Source organism: Aquila chrysaetos, chromosome 13, assembly GCF_900496995.4.
Source record: "Aquila chrysaetos chrysaetos chromosome 13, bAquChr1.4, whole genome shotgun sequence".
NCBI lineage: Eukaryota > Metazoa > Chordata > Aves > Accipitriformes > Accipitridae > Aquila > Aquila chrysaetos.
The window spans coordinates 30,657,729-30,674,321 of record NC_044016.1 but is presented as its reverse complement, the minus strand read 5'-3'; the positions used below and the strand labels follow the sequence as shown (position 1 = coordinate 30,674,321).

The window sequence follows — 16,593 nt, the reverse complement described above, 5'->3', positions numbered from 1 at the left end:
TAGCACAAACTATCAGCTGGTCTGAAAGAGACACCTCAAAGCATTCTCCTCCTTAAGTTAAAACAAGTCACCAAGCCAAAAATATAAAGCTACATTTTTAAGTGGTTCTTCTGCCACCTGAGTGGCAATAGGACAAAACCAGAGAACAGTAGAAGCCAGTCTATTTTGACATTCAGAGCATCCATACCATGGAAAACTTGCTTTCAGAAGTACGCTTCTGCTACTCACTTGAGTCTGTATATTACTTGCCTCCTTTTCACTGGCAACGGAAAACTTACCTAAATTCAAGTTTACAGTATCACACCATACCGAAATTTTACAACATCTTTCTAATTCCACTAGCTAGTTTTGCCTGGGGATATTGTCTTACCTTATCAGTGCAGTTTTTTGTAAGACAAATGCCAAAGACTGTTAAAAGCCATTTTCTATGGTCTTCAAGACTAGAGACTGAAATGCTAGCCGCCTGTCTTGCAAAAAGGTTTCAAGCTTTCCAAAAAAACAACCTTCGTGCTCTTACAATCTGCCCCAGGTTCTATTCCGAACAGCTTTATTTCGGACACCTGCATTAACAGAGCTTTCATGTTTGCCAGATACAGTTTTGACTTGCATCACTTTGGATGTTATTGTTCCTGACAGAAATGGAGTTGTCATTCTTTCTGCAGCCAGTCATCTATTACCATTCCCCGCCATAACGCTAAAAATAAATTTTAATATTAAGTCATTTTTAGATCATTTGCTCTGACACCCAAATGTTCTGAAATTTAAAGTAGTACTATAGGGACACACAAGTGCAGATAAATCTTTATTGCCATAACTTTGTTTTTTCAAAAATGAGCATTGGGTTTTTAATAGGTTGTAGTTTTATGTCTTTATATGTACAACATTACAACTGCATATTTTAATAATAATGAAGTTAGTGATACTTTGATAACTCAACACAGTGTATTTATAAAATGAATTCTTATCAAAATACACTTTTCACTGGGATAATAAATAAAATCCTGCGAAACCCACCTACACAAAGTTAATTTTAACTCTGGTAGAACCCGATGTGGTACACAGTCCATTAACTACTATGTTTGCCCCTTTATCCCCCTAGTGATGCTCATCTTCTGGGGTAAGAAAACATTTTTTTCCCCCTGTTGTGGTGTGACCTCATTCAACATCATCTTCAGCCAAGCACTGTGCACTTACAATTCTCTGTAAGAAGGAGAAAAACTCATTCACAATTACATAAAATTGACAGTAGGCAACTGATTATCAAGCAATGTAATTTTACACTGAACATTAAGCAGTGTAATTACTGAGCAAACTGATCGTTAAAAACAGTAATCTATTTGACATAAGTTTTTGAAGTGAGTTCTGCAGAAATTACGTACTGTGCAACGCCTAACAAAGCCTAAGTCAGATAAATAATATCCTATCAGCCTCAAGCTATTACCTCTGTGTGTGGTTTTGGCACTGTTCTCTAAGGAAACATTTTTGCTCCATTGTTTCCCCAGACGTTTACATCTTGTGTACCTGACACCTTTCAGTGTTTTTACTAACTATATCGACCTTAAACCAAAATGTAACCAGGCCTGAGCTGTAAAGAGAGCTGACTGATGCACAGCACTGAGTCTCTGCTTTATGTGAGGTAACACCGTTAGGCAGCACCCTTGCACTTCCAAGATTGTAAAATGTTTATTTCACAATAGACTCACCTGCTAGCATATTACCAACATTACCTGCACAGTACTCAGGCTAAAAAGGGAGAGCATTTTATACACAGAGCTACAAACACTTTTATCATCAGGGAAACCCCCAATCTTCCAAAATTGTCATGTGTTCTGGTGCTAGTTAACAATTTGTGTTTATAGCTGGCCCAGAAGCAACAGGCTAGCAAAGGCAACAGATTAATTCTAATGGACTTTTATAACACTTACAGACACTTGTAGATATATAATAAAAAAAAAAAAAAACCCACACCAAAAAACCCCCCTCAAGACCCAGTGCAAGACAGTTACCACTTTTCTGATCCCCCAACTTGTACTTGGGAAACAGTGGATCTTGTTATAGTATCAGAGCCGCGGTCAGACGTCTCTACTTTAGAAGAGCTTAGCATACCCTACGCATGAGAGAAGTTTTGTATTTCTATTTTACCCTGTTTGCTATTAATGCTACATGTTGTTTTTCATATATACCTCTTAATGTTTCATGTGAAAAAAAGCTTCTTTTAATCTAACCAAACATACAAAAAACAATACTCAAGACCAATGTAGCGGATAAGAGAAGTAGTTCAATTATTTTCAACCCAAAACAACAGGGAACATTTCACATACCTGGCTTATTGTAGGGAGCTTAGTTAGAAGCATTTGAAACACTGGTGGTGGAAGAGTCTGCTGTAGAACTTGTAGTAGCTGCTGCGGCTGTCCACACACAGCAATGGCATTGGTCAAGTGATCAACACCTTTCTCATATTCACCTGTATGACAAATCATAACGTTTTGAAATCAACCTTCTTCCACACTGTAAAGTATTTACATAAAACATCCATCAACAGTGGATTAAATTCCTGAGACTCAATCCACACTTTTCTTTCCTCCTCCCTTGCTGGATCTTCTGAACACAGGAGGTTAGAAACAAGTGAACAGATTTTCCCAGGTGAATTTGACCCCCCAGAAGATCTTAGTATATAAAAATCATCTTCTAGCAAAGGTAAACAAAAATTATTTTACAACTTACCCTTCCAAAAAAATTATGCTATTACCTTGAGCTAGTAGTTCCTCGCCAAGCTGAATCTCCTCAAGAAAAAACTTCTGAACTGCTTCAGCATCTTTCAGATCAGGCAACTATAACACACAGAGTAAAACTGAAGTTGGCCCTTAAACATCAGTTAATAAACAAGTTAGCAGAAAACATTCTCAACTGAAATCAAACACACACACAACCATTACTATAACATTGAAACTGGCAAAAAAAATTAGAAGTGTCACCACTAAGTTAAATGTACATGGAATGTTTTTGAAAATCAGACTCAGGTCTCATATCATTGCATCACAAACCTGTAGAGACAGAGCCTGAAATACCTCTACTCAGTTTATTAAGTAAACAATTTTGTAGCGAATATAAATTCTAAGGTGTGTTATGTTTATCACAACTGTATTTGTTAAAATTGGTGAAGATAAATCTATTTTTTCTTCCAGGATCCATTGGTGATAAGGAAAGAGAAATCAAATACTTCTAGCGAAAAAAAATCAGGTTCAGTTATAGCTGTATCCCATCAATGATTTTTAAGTCTGAAAAGTCCTTGCACATACTGCAAAGAAGAAAACACCATCAAATCACACAGTAAATGTTGTACTTTCTAGTACAAGGCCTCTATCTGACAGAAAAAAAGGAACAACCATTTCATATGGTTATTTGTGAGCAGTAAAAAAACTAAAGACTGCATATCTGCAGAAGTGTTTGTAATGCTGGAATCAAAACAGATCTTTAAACAAATCTTAGAAATAATACAAATGAAACATCTTTCAAAATAGCACTGCATTATTGAACACTGTATTACCTTGGAAAGCCCTGCTCTCTCTTTGGCAAGCTTCTGTTTCTTCCTTCCTGTAAGGATAAAAACATCTTACATTTTTAATTTGCCTTCAGATTATAGTGAATAAATCAAAGTTATTTTCAAAATAAGACCCTGGGAATATATTCCAAATACTGAAAACTGAACACAAGACTGCAACCCACTCTCTGCAAGAGAGTATCATTTAGAGGCCTAATGAGGGCTGGCAGTAGCACACCAACTCAAAATGGCAATTCTCCTGCGGGCTATGGTAAACACCAACCGTGCAGAGCCTGCAGCAGAGCATACCTCACGCGCTAGAGGCATGAAGAACGAAAGAGAATTAAGAGTAATAATACAGGATTTCTCTACAGGATTTCTAACAATGATTAGCCAAAGAAGAACAGCCTACAAGTCAAGGCTATCTAATTTTGAACTATAATGGTGCACCACCAACAGGAACTTTAGCAGCTCACAGTATGTAAGTGTACTTTCCCAGCTGCTTTATAGCAAAGGCTTGGGAACTAGTTAAATGGGTGGCAGTACCTCATCATCCCACAGCAAGAGCAATACTAAAGCATACATTTCTGAAACCTGAGGAAAGCAAACAAACATTTACAGATTTAACTGCCCAACCTAAAGGCATAAAGTTGCACTGTTCCAGCAAAACTAGTGTAATCAAGGTGACATACAGCTTGCTTTTAACACAATTAGGCAGGTGTAAAGATATTTTATAGTAGCAGCTATTCATACAAGAAAGAATAATTATAGTAATACCAGTTATTTCCTTAGAATAATTGTTTTTGTAAGTCATCAGTTCATCAGCTGAAATAGTTACACCAATGTAACTTTCAAATATAGCCTATGGTTAAACAACTGTACTCTTACTATTTGTCCTCAGCGTCAGCTTGGTGAACATCTGTGTTGACAAAGAACAACTGTCACACAGTCCTGATTTTTCTTTTGAGACAATTTTACAAGTTTTAATGGCAACAAGTTAAAAATCTGCAGTTGTCCACATGATGAAGACATTCAGAAACACTGTTTCCTAGTAGTGATAATGTGACATGTGCAATCTATGGACCAGATCAAGTGTTCTTTATATAAAGGGAGTTCACATTCTAACTACACAGTTCACCCTTTTACTTTCTACAATACCCTAATAACCCTTAGCACCTGAATTTCTACAACTTATTGACCTGTGTACATTATTTTACAGCATCATATACAGAAAAATGTGTCATATAGAACTGTAGCATACTATAATTTTATCATTATGGTTGTTTTCAATATTAAAGAAGAATTTATCTCTTCAAAGTTGGTGCCTTCAATTAGCTCACTCCAAGTTTTCTGAAGCATTAATTTGCACAAAACTTTAAACTGCATTACTATGCAAACCAGTTTTGCTAATACATAAAACCTTAAAGATTAAATAAAAAATGAAAAAAAAAAAAAAAGTAGTATCTGAAATGTTTCACTGTCAAAACAAGCCACGTAGCAACTGTAGTGCATTCAGTGAAAGCATCAGTGAAAAGTACAAAGAGTAATAGCTTAACATTTGTACATCGTTTTCAGGAGAAAACTGTGTTTTCTTGGTGTGACTATGACATCTTTTAAAATACTAGAACAGGTATCACTCACCAGGTTAAGCATTCAGAGATAAAGAAAAAAAGACATGCTGCTAACTCTAACTACCTAATAAAAGCTTTTGACCACTGATCACACCATAGGAAATCATGTACTTTAACCTGAAAATAGTAAAGGAATGTGAAGAATCACCAAGATTTTAAAACTGAACACTGATCTACAGAATCTTTCAAGTCCGATTACCATGTAATTTTTCTTCCTCTTCTTCATACATTTTTACAGATCTCTTTAAAAGTCTACTAGCTAAAACTAGTACAAAAACCAAATAGCTCTAAAGGATATTTAGGAATTCTTCCCATACTGGTTGGCAACACTAGTTTTAAAGTATCTTTGCAACCACAGCCAAAAGTTACATTTGTAATACCACAAGCAAAAAGCAATGGCTTTGTGGGGTGGGGGAACCAACCAAAACCTAAAAAACAAACCCCAAAATGTTTTGTTTTTCCCTTGGGAACCTCCAAAAAAATGAAAAACTTCCCTCTTCTCTAAAGACTTTATCACGTATAAAAAAAGGGAAGGGCAATAATCTTTCATAGAAAGAATCTTAATTAACACAGAAATGCATGTGCATCCATCCAAAACAAAGCTGGACTGGGGCTCTCAAACTGCATGTGACTTGTGGGTCCTTCAGGCACAGCTCTTGTATGCGGGGAGTAAGTTTCAAACGTGAACCAAAGGATAACCTGGCATGCTGGCACGGGTTGCAAAAATCCCCAGGTTGCCCCAGCAGCTTCACAACCAGTCCCACAAAGGAGCAGAATGACCAAAAAGCTGTTTGCATCTTCAGCTCCCATCCGTGAAGTCTGCCTTCTGCTCTCCTCTCACTCAGCTGTCCAGGCAGAAGGTGCTCTGAGGCAAAGTTCAGCACGGTCGAGAAATTCTGGCTGTCTCTGAATGAAGAGATCAGTGTCTATACTTGCATACGCAACAGTTCTGGTTTATACATTCAAGACCATGAATAGTAAACACATCTAAAATCTTATCTTAAAATATAGCTGTGGAAGCTAAGCAGCTCCAGATATTTATAGCTTTGCTACCTTTTGGTCCCGAGATTAAATATGGACATGACCCCTAACTAGCAACCCGAAAAGCTAAAAAAAAAAAAAAAAACCCACAAAACCTGCTAAATAAATAAGACTAGGGCATCTGGAATACCAAAGTCCAGCAGTTCTTTGAGCCTCCCAGGAAATGACAATTTTTTTTTTCCTCAAACCTGAATCTGGCCACCTCATTTTTATGATGGGCCTTTGCAAGGTAAACTTTGGTCCTAACACAGCCCAAAGAGATGTAGAATGTAACGGGGACAGCAAAAAAACCCAACCAGGTTCTTCATTTGCCCGCATATGCTTGACCAAGTATGACAGGCAATCCACTGACACATTGGATCTCCCGTCCTTCCCAAATTTTGGTGACATTGCAACATAGAGGCTGAAAAACAACCTTATCCTAAGAATGTCAGCAGAAAAGATCTGCTGTGAAGGTGGTTTCTACAAGTTTTTCATCAAATACCCCTACTATTGCCTGACAAACAGTATATCTTCATCTAAAGATCTGCAACTGGCTGCTGCATTGGACCTTTTTTTGGTCAAATATTTTACAGTCCAAGCCTTACTATCCAACAGTAGAAACACCGTAATAATCAGATCACTGGCACCACTACAGAAGCATCTGTACTAAAGAATCAGTTACAGTACTAAAAAATAAAAATGAAAACAAATTCCTTAGTATTATCTAAAGCCTTGCAACTAAAAGCAGCCCAGCGTGTCACATCCAAGGATCGCAAGTCATACGGTGATGTCCTCCAAATGACAACAGCCATCTCCTATCAAACCACAATGGATTTTTTCCACTTTAGGGAAAGCCTTAATTCTTAATCAGAGCAAGTCTAAGGTTTATTCAGAACATTACTGGATAGAAACTCAGATAATGAAAGCAATGGGATGCAAAAATAATTTTCAGTGCTTCTGCAAAAATGTTATGTAATACACTATTTTCTCTACTACATATTTATCATCATAAAAAGAACATGGCTGATTATACTGCCAAAAATCAAGTTTGCTTGTGCAAGACAAGCACATACCAGTTTCCTATACTAAAAATTCCCAATGAATGACTTGCACTGCAGGGCAAAAAGTACTTGGAAGACACACACAAGAAATATGCGTTTGAGATCCTACATGCGTGAGCAAGGGCCTGAAGATGAAGTATTCGAAAGACACAATTTGCTGTGGAAGAGCTTACAGAAAGTGGAATTAATACGCTGTTAAGCGTCAACACTGGTCACTCGACAAATTCAATCCATTACAACAGAATCAAAGCGTTTAAGTCACTTTTAAATGTCATCAGGTAAATATTCATTTTTAGCCCATCTAGTTATTGACTCTTCCGTCCGTGAAGCTGCTGATCACGTTACGTTTACTTGCCAGGAAAGTTTACCTTAATGGTAACTTCTTATCTTCGGATTAGTTATCAAAGGCATACTATACATATTCCCGTGATGGAAACAACCCAGCACAACAAGTATCAGCTGATCTCTCATGATTCGAGTACCTTGGAGGAATTTGTGTACTGACGCTTACAGCTGCACTGAAAAACCTTCACTAATTACTAAAACTTATTTAAATAAATGTTGAAGATGTGAAATAATGAAGAGCCACAGGAGAAGAGCTCCACATTTTGGATTAATCAACAGTTTTCTCTGGCATTCGTGCTTATCCTGGAAGCTAATAACAGAGCTGCCAGGAGGGTTAAGAATGCAGCAGATGGAAAACCTGAGGGCTGACAGGGGCTTTTGCCTCACCACGGCAACAATTCCAGTGTAAGAGATCATCGCATCGTTTTACCCGGTCGTCTTCCAAGAGCAAAAAAATAAACGTCACCACGCACATGCAGTGGTGAGAACAGCACGGCTGAGCGTGTGGGATAAGAAGATTTCAATAAAAAAAAAAAAGAGGTGAACCGTTTCCAAGCCCAGCTTCTGGCGCGGAACCCACAAGTTACCCAATAACTACAGAAATGGCAGAAAACAGGCTGCGACGAGGAGACCCGTTCCCTGGTTCAGGTGACGGGACGCCGGGGGGCAACAACCAGCGGGGGCTCGGGGCCCGACTCCCGCGACCGCCCCCGGGCGAAGGCCGCCCGCCGGCCCTGCCGCAGCCTCCCGCTCCCCTCTGCCGTCCTTCCCGCCCGGTAACGGCGGCACGGCGGGCTGAAGCGGAGGCAGAAGGCCGCTCCCCGACGGGGCTGGGGGCGGGGGACCGGGAGGGGACACGGGGACGGTGTCAGAGCGGGGACGGCGGCGGCGGCCGGCCCGGGAGCAGGAGGGCGCTGCGGAGGCGCCACGTGCCGCCCCCCCTCCCCCCCGCCCCGGTGAGGGGGAGGGGAGGCGGCGGCCGTTGGAAGGCGGGGGCGCGCGCGGGAGCCGGCGGCGGCGGCGGCCGCCCGGACACTCACGCTCCCGCAGCCGGTTCTTGAAATTCGGGTCGCTCCGTCTCTTGCGGTCGAAGTAGATGCAGTAACCGATGAAAAGGGCCCCGCAAAGGCCCGCCGCGATGGCGCTGGTCTTGCCCACCATCATCGTGCCCGGCGCCGAGGGGAAGCTCCCGCCGCCCCCTCCCGCCCTCCCGCCGCACGGCCGGCGCCGAGCTCCGCAGGCACCTTGGGGCGAGCGGGCGGCCAGAAAGGACCCCGCTCGGCTTCCGCTGACGTCATCAGCCAGCGGCGGCAGAGGGCGCCTTTCCTAGTGCCTGCGGGGAGGCCGACCGCCGCCGTGGCGCATGCGCGGGCGGGACAGCTGCCTTACCTCAGCCCCCGGGTTCTGCTGGGGGGGGGCGCGCCCCGAAAAGGGGCGTCGGGGGGCTCCGACACGACACGACACGACACACGCAGCCCCCCAAGGAGCGCGGTGGGGGCCAAACCACCCGCTCCGCGGCCGGCCGGGAGAGACCCGCCTGCTGCGAGGTGGGGACAGGCCGGCCTCAGCCCTCAGGCCCGAAAGACCAAATTAAAAAAGAAGAAAAACGAAACACCGCAAAAAACAAACCAAAAAAGCGCCTAGGTAACGGTTTGCATCTCGCCACAGACTCGGTCTGCGCACCAGCCACCTTTTCGGTAGTCGTTTTGAGTAATTCCACACGACTCCAGAAGGAAGACCTGGGGTGACCCCCGCAGCAGCAGGACCTCGGCGGGAGATGGATCCCCGGGACCCGGCAGTAACGGGACATCACCACGACCGGGCTACGGACACAAACCTCCTCCCGCTGCCTTCCAGGAGAAGCCAGAAACCCCGGAGCGAATACTAAGAATGACTACAGCTGTATTAGCAAACAGGATTTATGACAGAACGCTCTTGTATACATCAATCTTTGTAACAATACTGACCGCTTTTATACATTTGATTTTTTATCAGAAAATTGTTTGTTCTTCCCAGCTTTATTCCTAGGAAGAGTTCTTAGTCTTTTCGGTTTAGTGCTCTTCTTTAACGGGACTGCTTTTTCACCAACAAATGAATCATTAGAGCACCTCTTGTTTTTTAATGTGGTATCGACTCTGTCCTTAGGAGCACGAGACTGATCTGCACTTTTCTGTGGTGCTTTCCACTTCTCTCCACAGCGCTTCACTCGTATCTTTCTTCCCATCAGAACAGTCTCGTTGAGTTTCAGAGCAAGATGTACAGCATCCGTATTCTACAAGAACAGACATTCCGTTTAAAAGCAGCGTCACTTCCAATCGCTTGCTTTCAAATAAACAGTCGCCTTTCTTTAATTGTTGTAAGCAAGATTTTACAAAAAAGAGCGTGCAAACTGCTCTATTTATCAAGTGACACAACTGCTGTGCTCTCCTCAGAAACACCAGCACACCCATGTAGCCCATGCACCAAGGCACAGATACCTGAAAACGGGCTACAAAACAGCTTATGTGAGACATGAAAGACAGAGGCAGAGAGGTGAAGGAGAAACTGGGGACAAAAAGGTATTGGGCTGCAGGAAATAAACTAAGGAAGATGAGGCTGGGAGACTGGCATGAGAAAGCAAGCTGTACTGAAACAAAAACAGAGAGCAGCAGTAAGCAAACTGGCTTCAGGGAAGAATTCCACTCATATTTTGACACATAAGAAATGGGAGAACATTGTAGTTATTCCAAGTGAACTCATCTGTCCCTCCTTTAAGCCTTTCCCTTAAAGTTCATTTCTTTCACCCCAACATTTTACAACTTTTCTTTGTACACAACCTAAAATAGCTTGCTTTGTATCTGCTTCCACAGAACTGGTCTTCCAAGCTGCTTTTAGCACACACAACAATGCTACCATTTAATGTCATATGCAAATCCCCAAAAGTGACTAAAAGAAAAAAAAAAAAATTAAAAGGCTATAAAGGAAAATCCCGATTCAGATTTTGAAGAATTCCCAGTGTCCTGAAGCACGCCATTCATACGTACCTCAAAGAGAACGTAGCCGAAGCCTTTACCCAAGCCGGTCTTTCTGTCTCTCACAATTCGCACTGCTACTACACCTCCGCAGACAGAAAAGTGTTCTCGCACAGCATCGTCACTGATGTCTGCAGGCAAGCACAAAGAAACAGATGCCTCTTCAGTCACGACACACAGTTTTAGAAGCCTGGCCCAAATCCAAGTATTTTATATTTACCAGTTCAGGTACACAAACATATATATTTAAAAATATACATTAATACATAAATATGTATAGGTACACAAATATCAGTGGGTCAGAAAAATTCCATCCAGTTAACAATGCAGACTTTATAAAGGGCTATTTACTTTGACAGTTACCGATTCACTAACCTTGAAGAGCACAACATAAATCACAAAGAAGAACAAAGGCAAAGACCAAAATAAATTTTTGAAATAATTTCATTTGTGCTTTGAACATAGTGGACATTAAGGTTCGTGCTACATTTTTGTAGCTCCTCCTTATGCCAGAATCTCTTTCTAAGAATTAATGCTGATGGTAATGAACTTGACCAGGCAGTTCTTGGGGTCCAACGCTCATTGACTGAGCCGTGAATTTTAGCTGAATGGGGGAGAAGGGGTTTACAGTTTCCAGCCACAGTTGCTATATGATTATTTTGATAATAGCCACATCTGTGAGGCTTTCTCAGTCTCAGGCCTCCGTGAACAGACAAGCGTGATGTACCAATACAAAAATAAAGGTTATTCTCTTTTCTGTATAGGTACGCTTCATAATACAGTAAATTCCTTTACACTGATATACTCGCATCTCTTCTAAGGGGAGGGGCTGAATTTAATAGTACAGGTTTAATTACAGCAATAGGACTTAGATATGCTGAGAAAGGTTCGAGCTGCTGACGACGTTTTAAGAGCACCGCAAACATCCAGACTGTTCTTTCTGCAGGACTCACAAAGGAACGTACAGTACTGACACAAGCTCTACCCAACAGGCACCACAATCAGGTTTGTCACCTATCCAGATTATCAGGCAGGTCAAGTTTTAGGCTGAAGTCTAAAGCCTGTTTGTTTCAGCGTTACCGTCAGCAGTACACGATACTGGCTCTGCGTCAGGCCGCAGGCACAGGGCATGCCTTCAGCCTGTATACTGAGGCATCCACACCACCCTCAAGTAAGATGCTCGTCCCAAGCATCCCAACTCCATTAATACCCTCATACAGACCACACCGGATGGCAATCCCTTCATCTACTCTCCAGTCTACTCAGAAGCTGCTGAATATTCATCAAGCACTGATCTCAACTATACAGTAAGCACCTCCACACGGGTAACAACCGATTGCCAATAGCTGCCTGGAGAGAGTCACTCAACTCTGTGGCTCACAGACAGCATCAAAATGAGAAGCCATCACTGTGTTATCACTTGGAAGTTGTTCACAAACAGGCACCAGTACACATTTAACAGTTCAGAAAGCTGTGGCCTATGCAGTTTGGTCATATTTATTTAAAAAACGTCAAGCAACAACAAGAACTAAAAGTGCTTGCAGTTCTAGCTACAATAAAGAAAACGACCTGCAGAACTTGCCAGAAATTTACAAGCCCCTTAGGTGTTTCAGTTAAAAAATAAAACTGCTGTTTAAAAAGTTAATTTCAGCAAGATATTTAGCTACCTAAACATGCTACCCTAAATATCAATAAATAAAAAAACCCTAATGTCAACATATTCCATAAATGTTAAGTAATGATGCATAACAATCCATTTCAGACTTACCATATGAGAGATTTCCCAAGAAAACGGATCGTTTATTATCATGCTAAAGAAAACAAGAGGTACAAGACAGTAAGATATTTGTTACAGAAAAAAAAACAAACAACCCCCCCCCCCCAAAAAAAAACCCCAGAAAACAGGTTTTCTAGTCACGCATCTTACTTACCGAATTGGTTTTTGATGCAATGTCAACTCTGATGTGAAATCCACTAGCAATTTCTGTTCCATTTCTTTTGTAGCCAAAAGCAAAAAGTTTTAAAAATGAAATGGGTAAGCATTAGCTAGTGTACAATACCACTGCATAGCACTATTCCAAAAGCAAATTTACTTTAAGTTTGAAAAAACATTTTCTTCTGATTCGAGCAAAAGAGAGGAGTTGGTTTAAATTTATCTGTAAATCTACCCCTTCAACATGGAATGAGGAACAAAACTGAGACTTACTCATTTAAAGCCTTAATGGCATCACATTCTTCCTTAAATACAACATAAGCGTTAACGAACTTCGCATTAGGGTGCACCTTATGCCTGGAACATGAAAAAGACACATATTGTTTAAATAATTCTGATGGCGTGCAGTGCACAAGCACTTCTTGTTAAGACACATTTATGCCTCCTCTGGTTTTGTGCACAGTAACAACTTCCTTTCTCTTAAAGGTCAAGCCAGCCCCTTACATCTAAGGGAGTCTCACTGTACTTCTTAAACAGCCTGTATCTGCACCCTGATCAAGCCTCCTCAGCTCATAAATATATCCAAAGAAGTTAAAGACCATTAGCATCTTCCTCCTTCCTAAAATAGAAGAAATGCAACCTAAGATAACTAGTACTGGTACTAGTATACCAGGCACATAATTCTTTTTCGCTTGTCAAGAAAACTTAGATATACACAAAGGTAATTACAAAAGTCAAAGAAACACAAAACAAAAAAAATGAATATACCCAAACATGTAACAACCAACACTTAAAAATTATTTTTGCCTTGAAAAATAAAGATGAAATTCACAAGAGGAACCTACTTTATTGCTGCTAACTTTTTGGATAAGGTATCTTCTGCTGGAACCTTTAAGAAAAAAAGAGCTTTAGTTAAGCGGGTCTAGTATCAATTTATCTCAAATATTTGTTCTTGAAGACAAAGAGGAATTTAAACATGTACCATTCCCACCCAAAGCAATGTAGCCAGTACAGTGAGCAAATGAAGGAAGTGGCTATTCCTAGAGATGGTCTAGAAAGACCTCAGAATGAGACAGCTTGCTTTGACTTCATCTGTTACCTTTCTTGAGTTCCCAGACTGTTATCTTCAACTATTTTACAGAGTATGCTGATTTACAATCAACAGGTCTTTGCTACTATGATTTAAAAAGAGGTAAGAAATACCTTAGCTAAACGAGCAATAATAAAGGCATTCTTCTTCCAGAGAAAATACAGCTCTCATACTATCAACTGCTGCTACAGGAAGAGTAAAACGTGATGAAAGGAAAGATGCATCTGCAGTGCCTCTGTGGCAAGATCTCCAAGGCTTCTTCTAATGGCAAAAAATACACACCCAAACCTGCTTCTGAACTAATGAAGATACAAGCCTTATGAATACTACCCTTTAAGATCAAAAAATAATTTTGTCGTATAGCATTAGAGGAAATAACGTACCAAAGACCGGAATCGAATGGATTTTATTTGTCCATACTCTTTAAAAAGAGACTTCAGTGCCTAAACAGAAAATATTACAAATATTCAATACATTTTTGCATCCTGGTAGTAAGAATTATTGTTGAATATTTATTAGTAAGATTGTTTTTACGCTATTTTCATTTTACTTACACAAGGTCCGTTAAAAGGCTACTAAAAATACGCAAGTAATTTGTAACTGTTTCTATGTTTCTTGTGGCAGCTTCTTATTCTACAGATTGCCAAAACTGAATTTGTACCCCTTACTATGGGAGAAAGCATAAATCTAACATATTTTATGCAACAATCTGAAGTATTATTTGCATTCGAAATCAGAAGCAAACTAACTTTGTAATTGTAGTTCTCATTTATTAAGTAATTTTTCACTGAAAAAGAAACTAACCAATTCTACTAAAGAAAGAGCAACTGCATCCACTGCTGTAAAAAGCCTAACTGCGCTAAAACAAAAGAGATTGCCTCTAAAGGTTTCCAGTAACGAACATTATCTCCTACTTTCCCAAAAAGTCATTTTAGTCACAAATATGTGTGACTTCTCAGCTATAAACATCCCCTCAAACTAAGGACTGTTATAATTCTTTTCATTCCTTTAGCTGACAGAATCCAGTCACATACCTGCACAGTACAGTTGACAGGCAAGTTTCCAACAAACACTGTTCTTCTGTTCACCATTTCATCAGTCACCTTTTTTTCCTTTTGTTGTTTCACAGTAGTGCCTGTATCTGAATTAACAACGCTTTTGGTGATGGCATGAGAGGCCCTTTTTTTTTGTTTTGCTTTGTTTTGAAGCAGTTTTTGCTCCTCGTCTTCATCCGCCTGCTCCAAAGCGCTCTCTCTTGTCAGAAAAAGATAAGCAAATTATAGTTGACAGGGAAAAAAACAGAGTTTTTGAGGTCAAAGAATTGAAGCCTCCAAGATAAATATCTAACTTACATTTTAAATTATTATGTTCAACATAAAGTTTCAAACATTATTTTGCTTATTATGCATTAAACAAACATATCTGACCGTTCCGTAACACGGACTTGCTGTCCCCAGGACATTGCATTTGCTATTTAGTAGTGCTAATAAAGAAAGAATTCAGAATTAAATAATTTGATAGCCTCTAAAATTGAAGGGAAAGAAAAACCACGCCACAAAATCTTTGCACGCTAGAACTAAGGGGAGATTTAGTTCTTCCCAGTATCCAGGACACTCAGGACAAACAATCCTTTGGGATCCATCCCTGCCCAAACAAATCTCTACCTATCCAAACCTGCTGTAACAGGACGCGCAACAAGCGGATCTGAAGAAGCCTCTGGAAGGCCACCGACACCAAAACAGCAAACAAGTTTCACCACACAGTGCCAGAGGGAGGACAAGGCGTTAGCCTCGGGCTACACTCAAGCAAACTTCACTGTACAGAGACTAGCTTCCCGCCTGCGCTGACAGCGCGTGCGCCTCGGTTCAACCCCGAGTATTTGGGAGAACGGACAGTGCAACCGAGCAGTTCTGTGTCACGGCGGAGGGCAAGCGCGATACTGACATCTAACTCTGCCCGGCACCTTGCTGCTGCTGAAACCGCCTCTGCTCCTTCCACGGCAGGTCTGCCGGGTAAAGCCAACTGCGGTTAGAAAGCATCACCCCGCGCCAGAGAGAACTTTTTGCCTCGATCTACAACCTCCAGGCCTGCTAGCTCTCTAACAGGGGATTTGCACTTCACGGACCTAGAACTTCAAGAAGTTGGAAGTATTTACTACCTTCCGGAGCAAACTGCAGGAAATTTTCACAATCTTCTTAAAAATAATCTTCTTAAACGCGAGGTTCACAACAAATAGTAGAATAGAACTTTATTGTTTCACTAAGCTCGTAATCTTATGCTTAATCTAGATGTTGGTTTTTTGAATCTTACTATAAAAAGGTATCACCTACCCACCTGTTTGCCAGTTTTTTCTCTGCCTTTGAAAGCTCCTTTTTTCTGGCTTTCTTTACTTTTACAGGGGGTTCTTGTGTGACAGACGAGTTCTGGTCTTCCGACACTTCCTCCGCTTCTTCCGTACGCTTTCTTTTCTTATTTTCCTTTAAAAAGAAAAAAAAACCAAACAACAACTAACTTGAAAAACAAAACTCCAGACCTGCCCGCTCACCGGTGCGCCCACCCCGCTGCCCCCCCGCATTTCCAGCCCTGAGTGGATCACACCCGGCGACAGTACCCCCCCCGCCACTCACCCCCGTCACGGCCACCAGCACCGGCGGGGCGGCGGCGCTGAAGAGGCGGGCGAGCGGCGCGGGGGGGGGCGGCGGCGGCGGCGGCCCTCCCCGCGCAGAGGCTGTCCGCCACCTGCCCCACCACGTACTCCTCCGCCTGCGCCCCCCGCCGGACCCCGCCTCGCCCCCGCGGGCGGGGAGGACGGGGTGGGGGGGCTCCATCGCGCGCCCTTCCCGCCGCCGCCGGTGCGTCCTGCGGCTCCGCGCCCCGCCGGCGGGCGCCCATCCCCGATCGCCGGGCGAGGGGGGGTGGCGGGAAACGGACTCGAGGCGCGTCACTTCCGGCGCGCGG

At 41.9% G+C, this 16,593-nt stretch overlaps 2 protein-coding genes and 1 non-coding gene across 3 annotated transcripts; all 3 read right to left on the bottom strand.

The window, feature by feature from the left end:
- Positions 1-789: 789 nt before the first annotated feature.
- TOMM20 (translocase of outer mitochondrial membrane 20) lies at positions 790-8,882 on the bottom strand. The gene is made up of 5 exons (XM_030036064.2): positions 8,642-8,882; positions 3,548-3,594; positions 2,750-2,831; positions 2,322-2,464; positions 790-1,200 (listed from the first exon to the last, which is right to left on the bottom strand). The coding sequence occupies exons 1-5, from the start codon at positions 8,763-8,765 to the stop codon at positions 1,156-1,158; spliced, it is 441 nt and encodes a 146-aa protein (XP_029891924.1). The 5' UTR covers positions 8,766-8,882; the 3' UTR covers positions 790-1,155.
- Positions 7,813-7,947, bottom strand: LOC115350538. Its single transcript, XR_003926489.1, has one exon. It is a non-coding gene; the product is annotated as a small nucleolar RNA SNORA14 (small nucleolar RNA).
- Positions 8,883-9,504: 622 nt separating the features above from the next.
- Positions 9,505-16,551, bottom strand: RBM34 (RNA binding motif protein 34). Its single transcript, XM_030036063.2, is given in 11 exon segments — positions 9,505-9,873; positions 10,625-10,743; positions 12,381-12,423; positions 12,544-12,607; positions 12,819-12,902; positions 13,391-13,434; positions 14,019-14,078; positions 14,670-14,889; positions 15,970-16,112; positions 16,263-16,334; positions 16,336-16,551. Coding segments are annotated over 11 exon segments (1,341 nt in total). The 5' UTR covers positions 16,528-16,551; the 3' UTR covers positions 9,505-9,573.
- Positions 16,552-16,593: the final 42 nt, after the last annotated feature.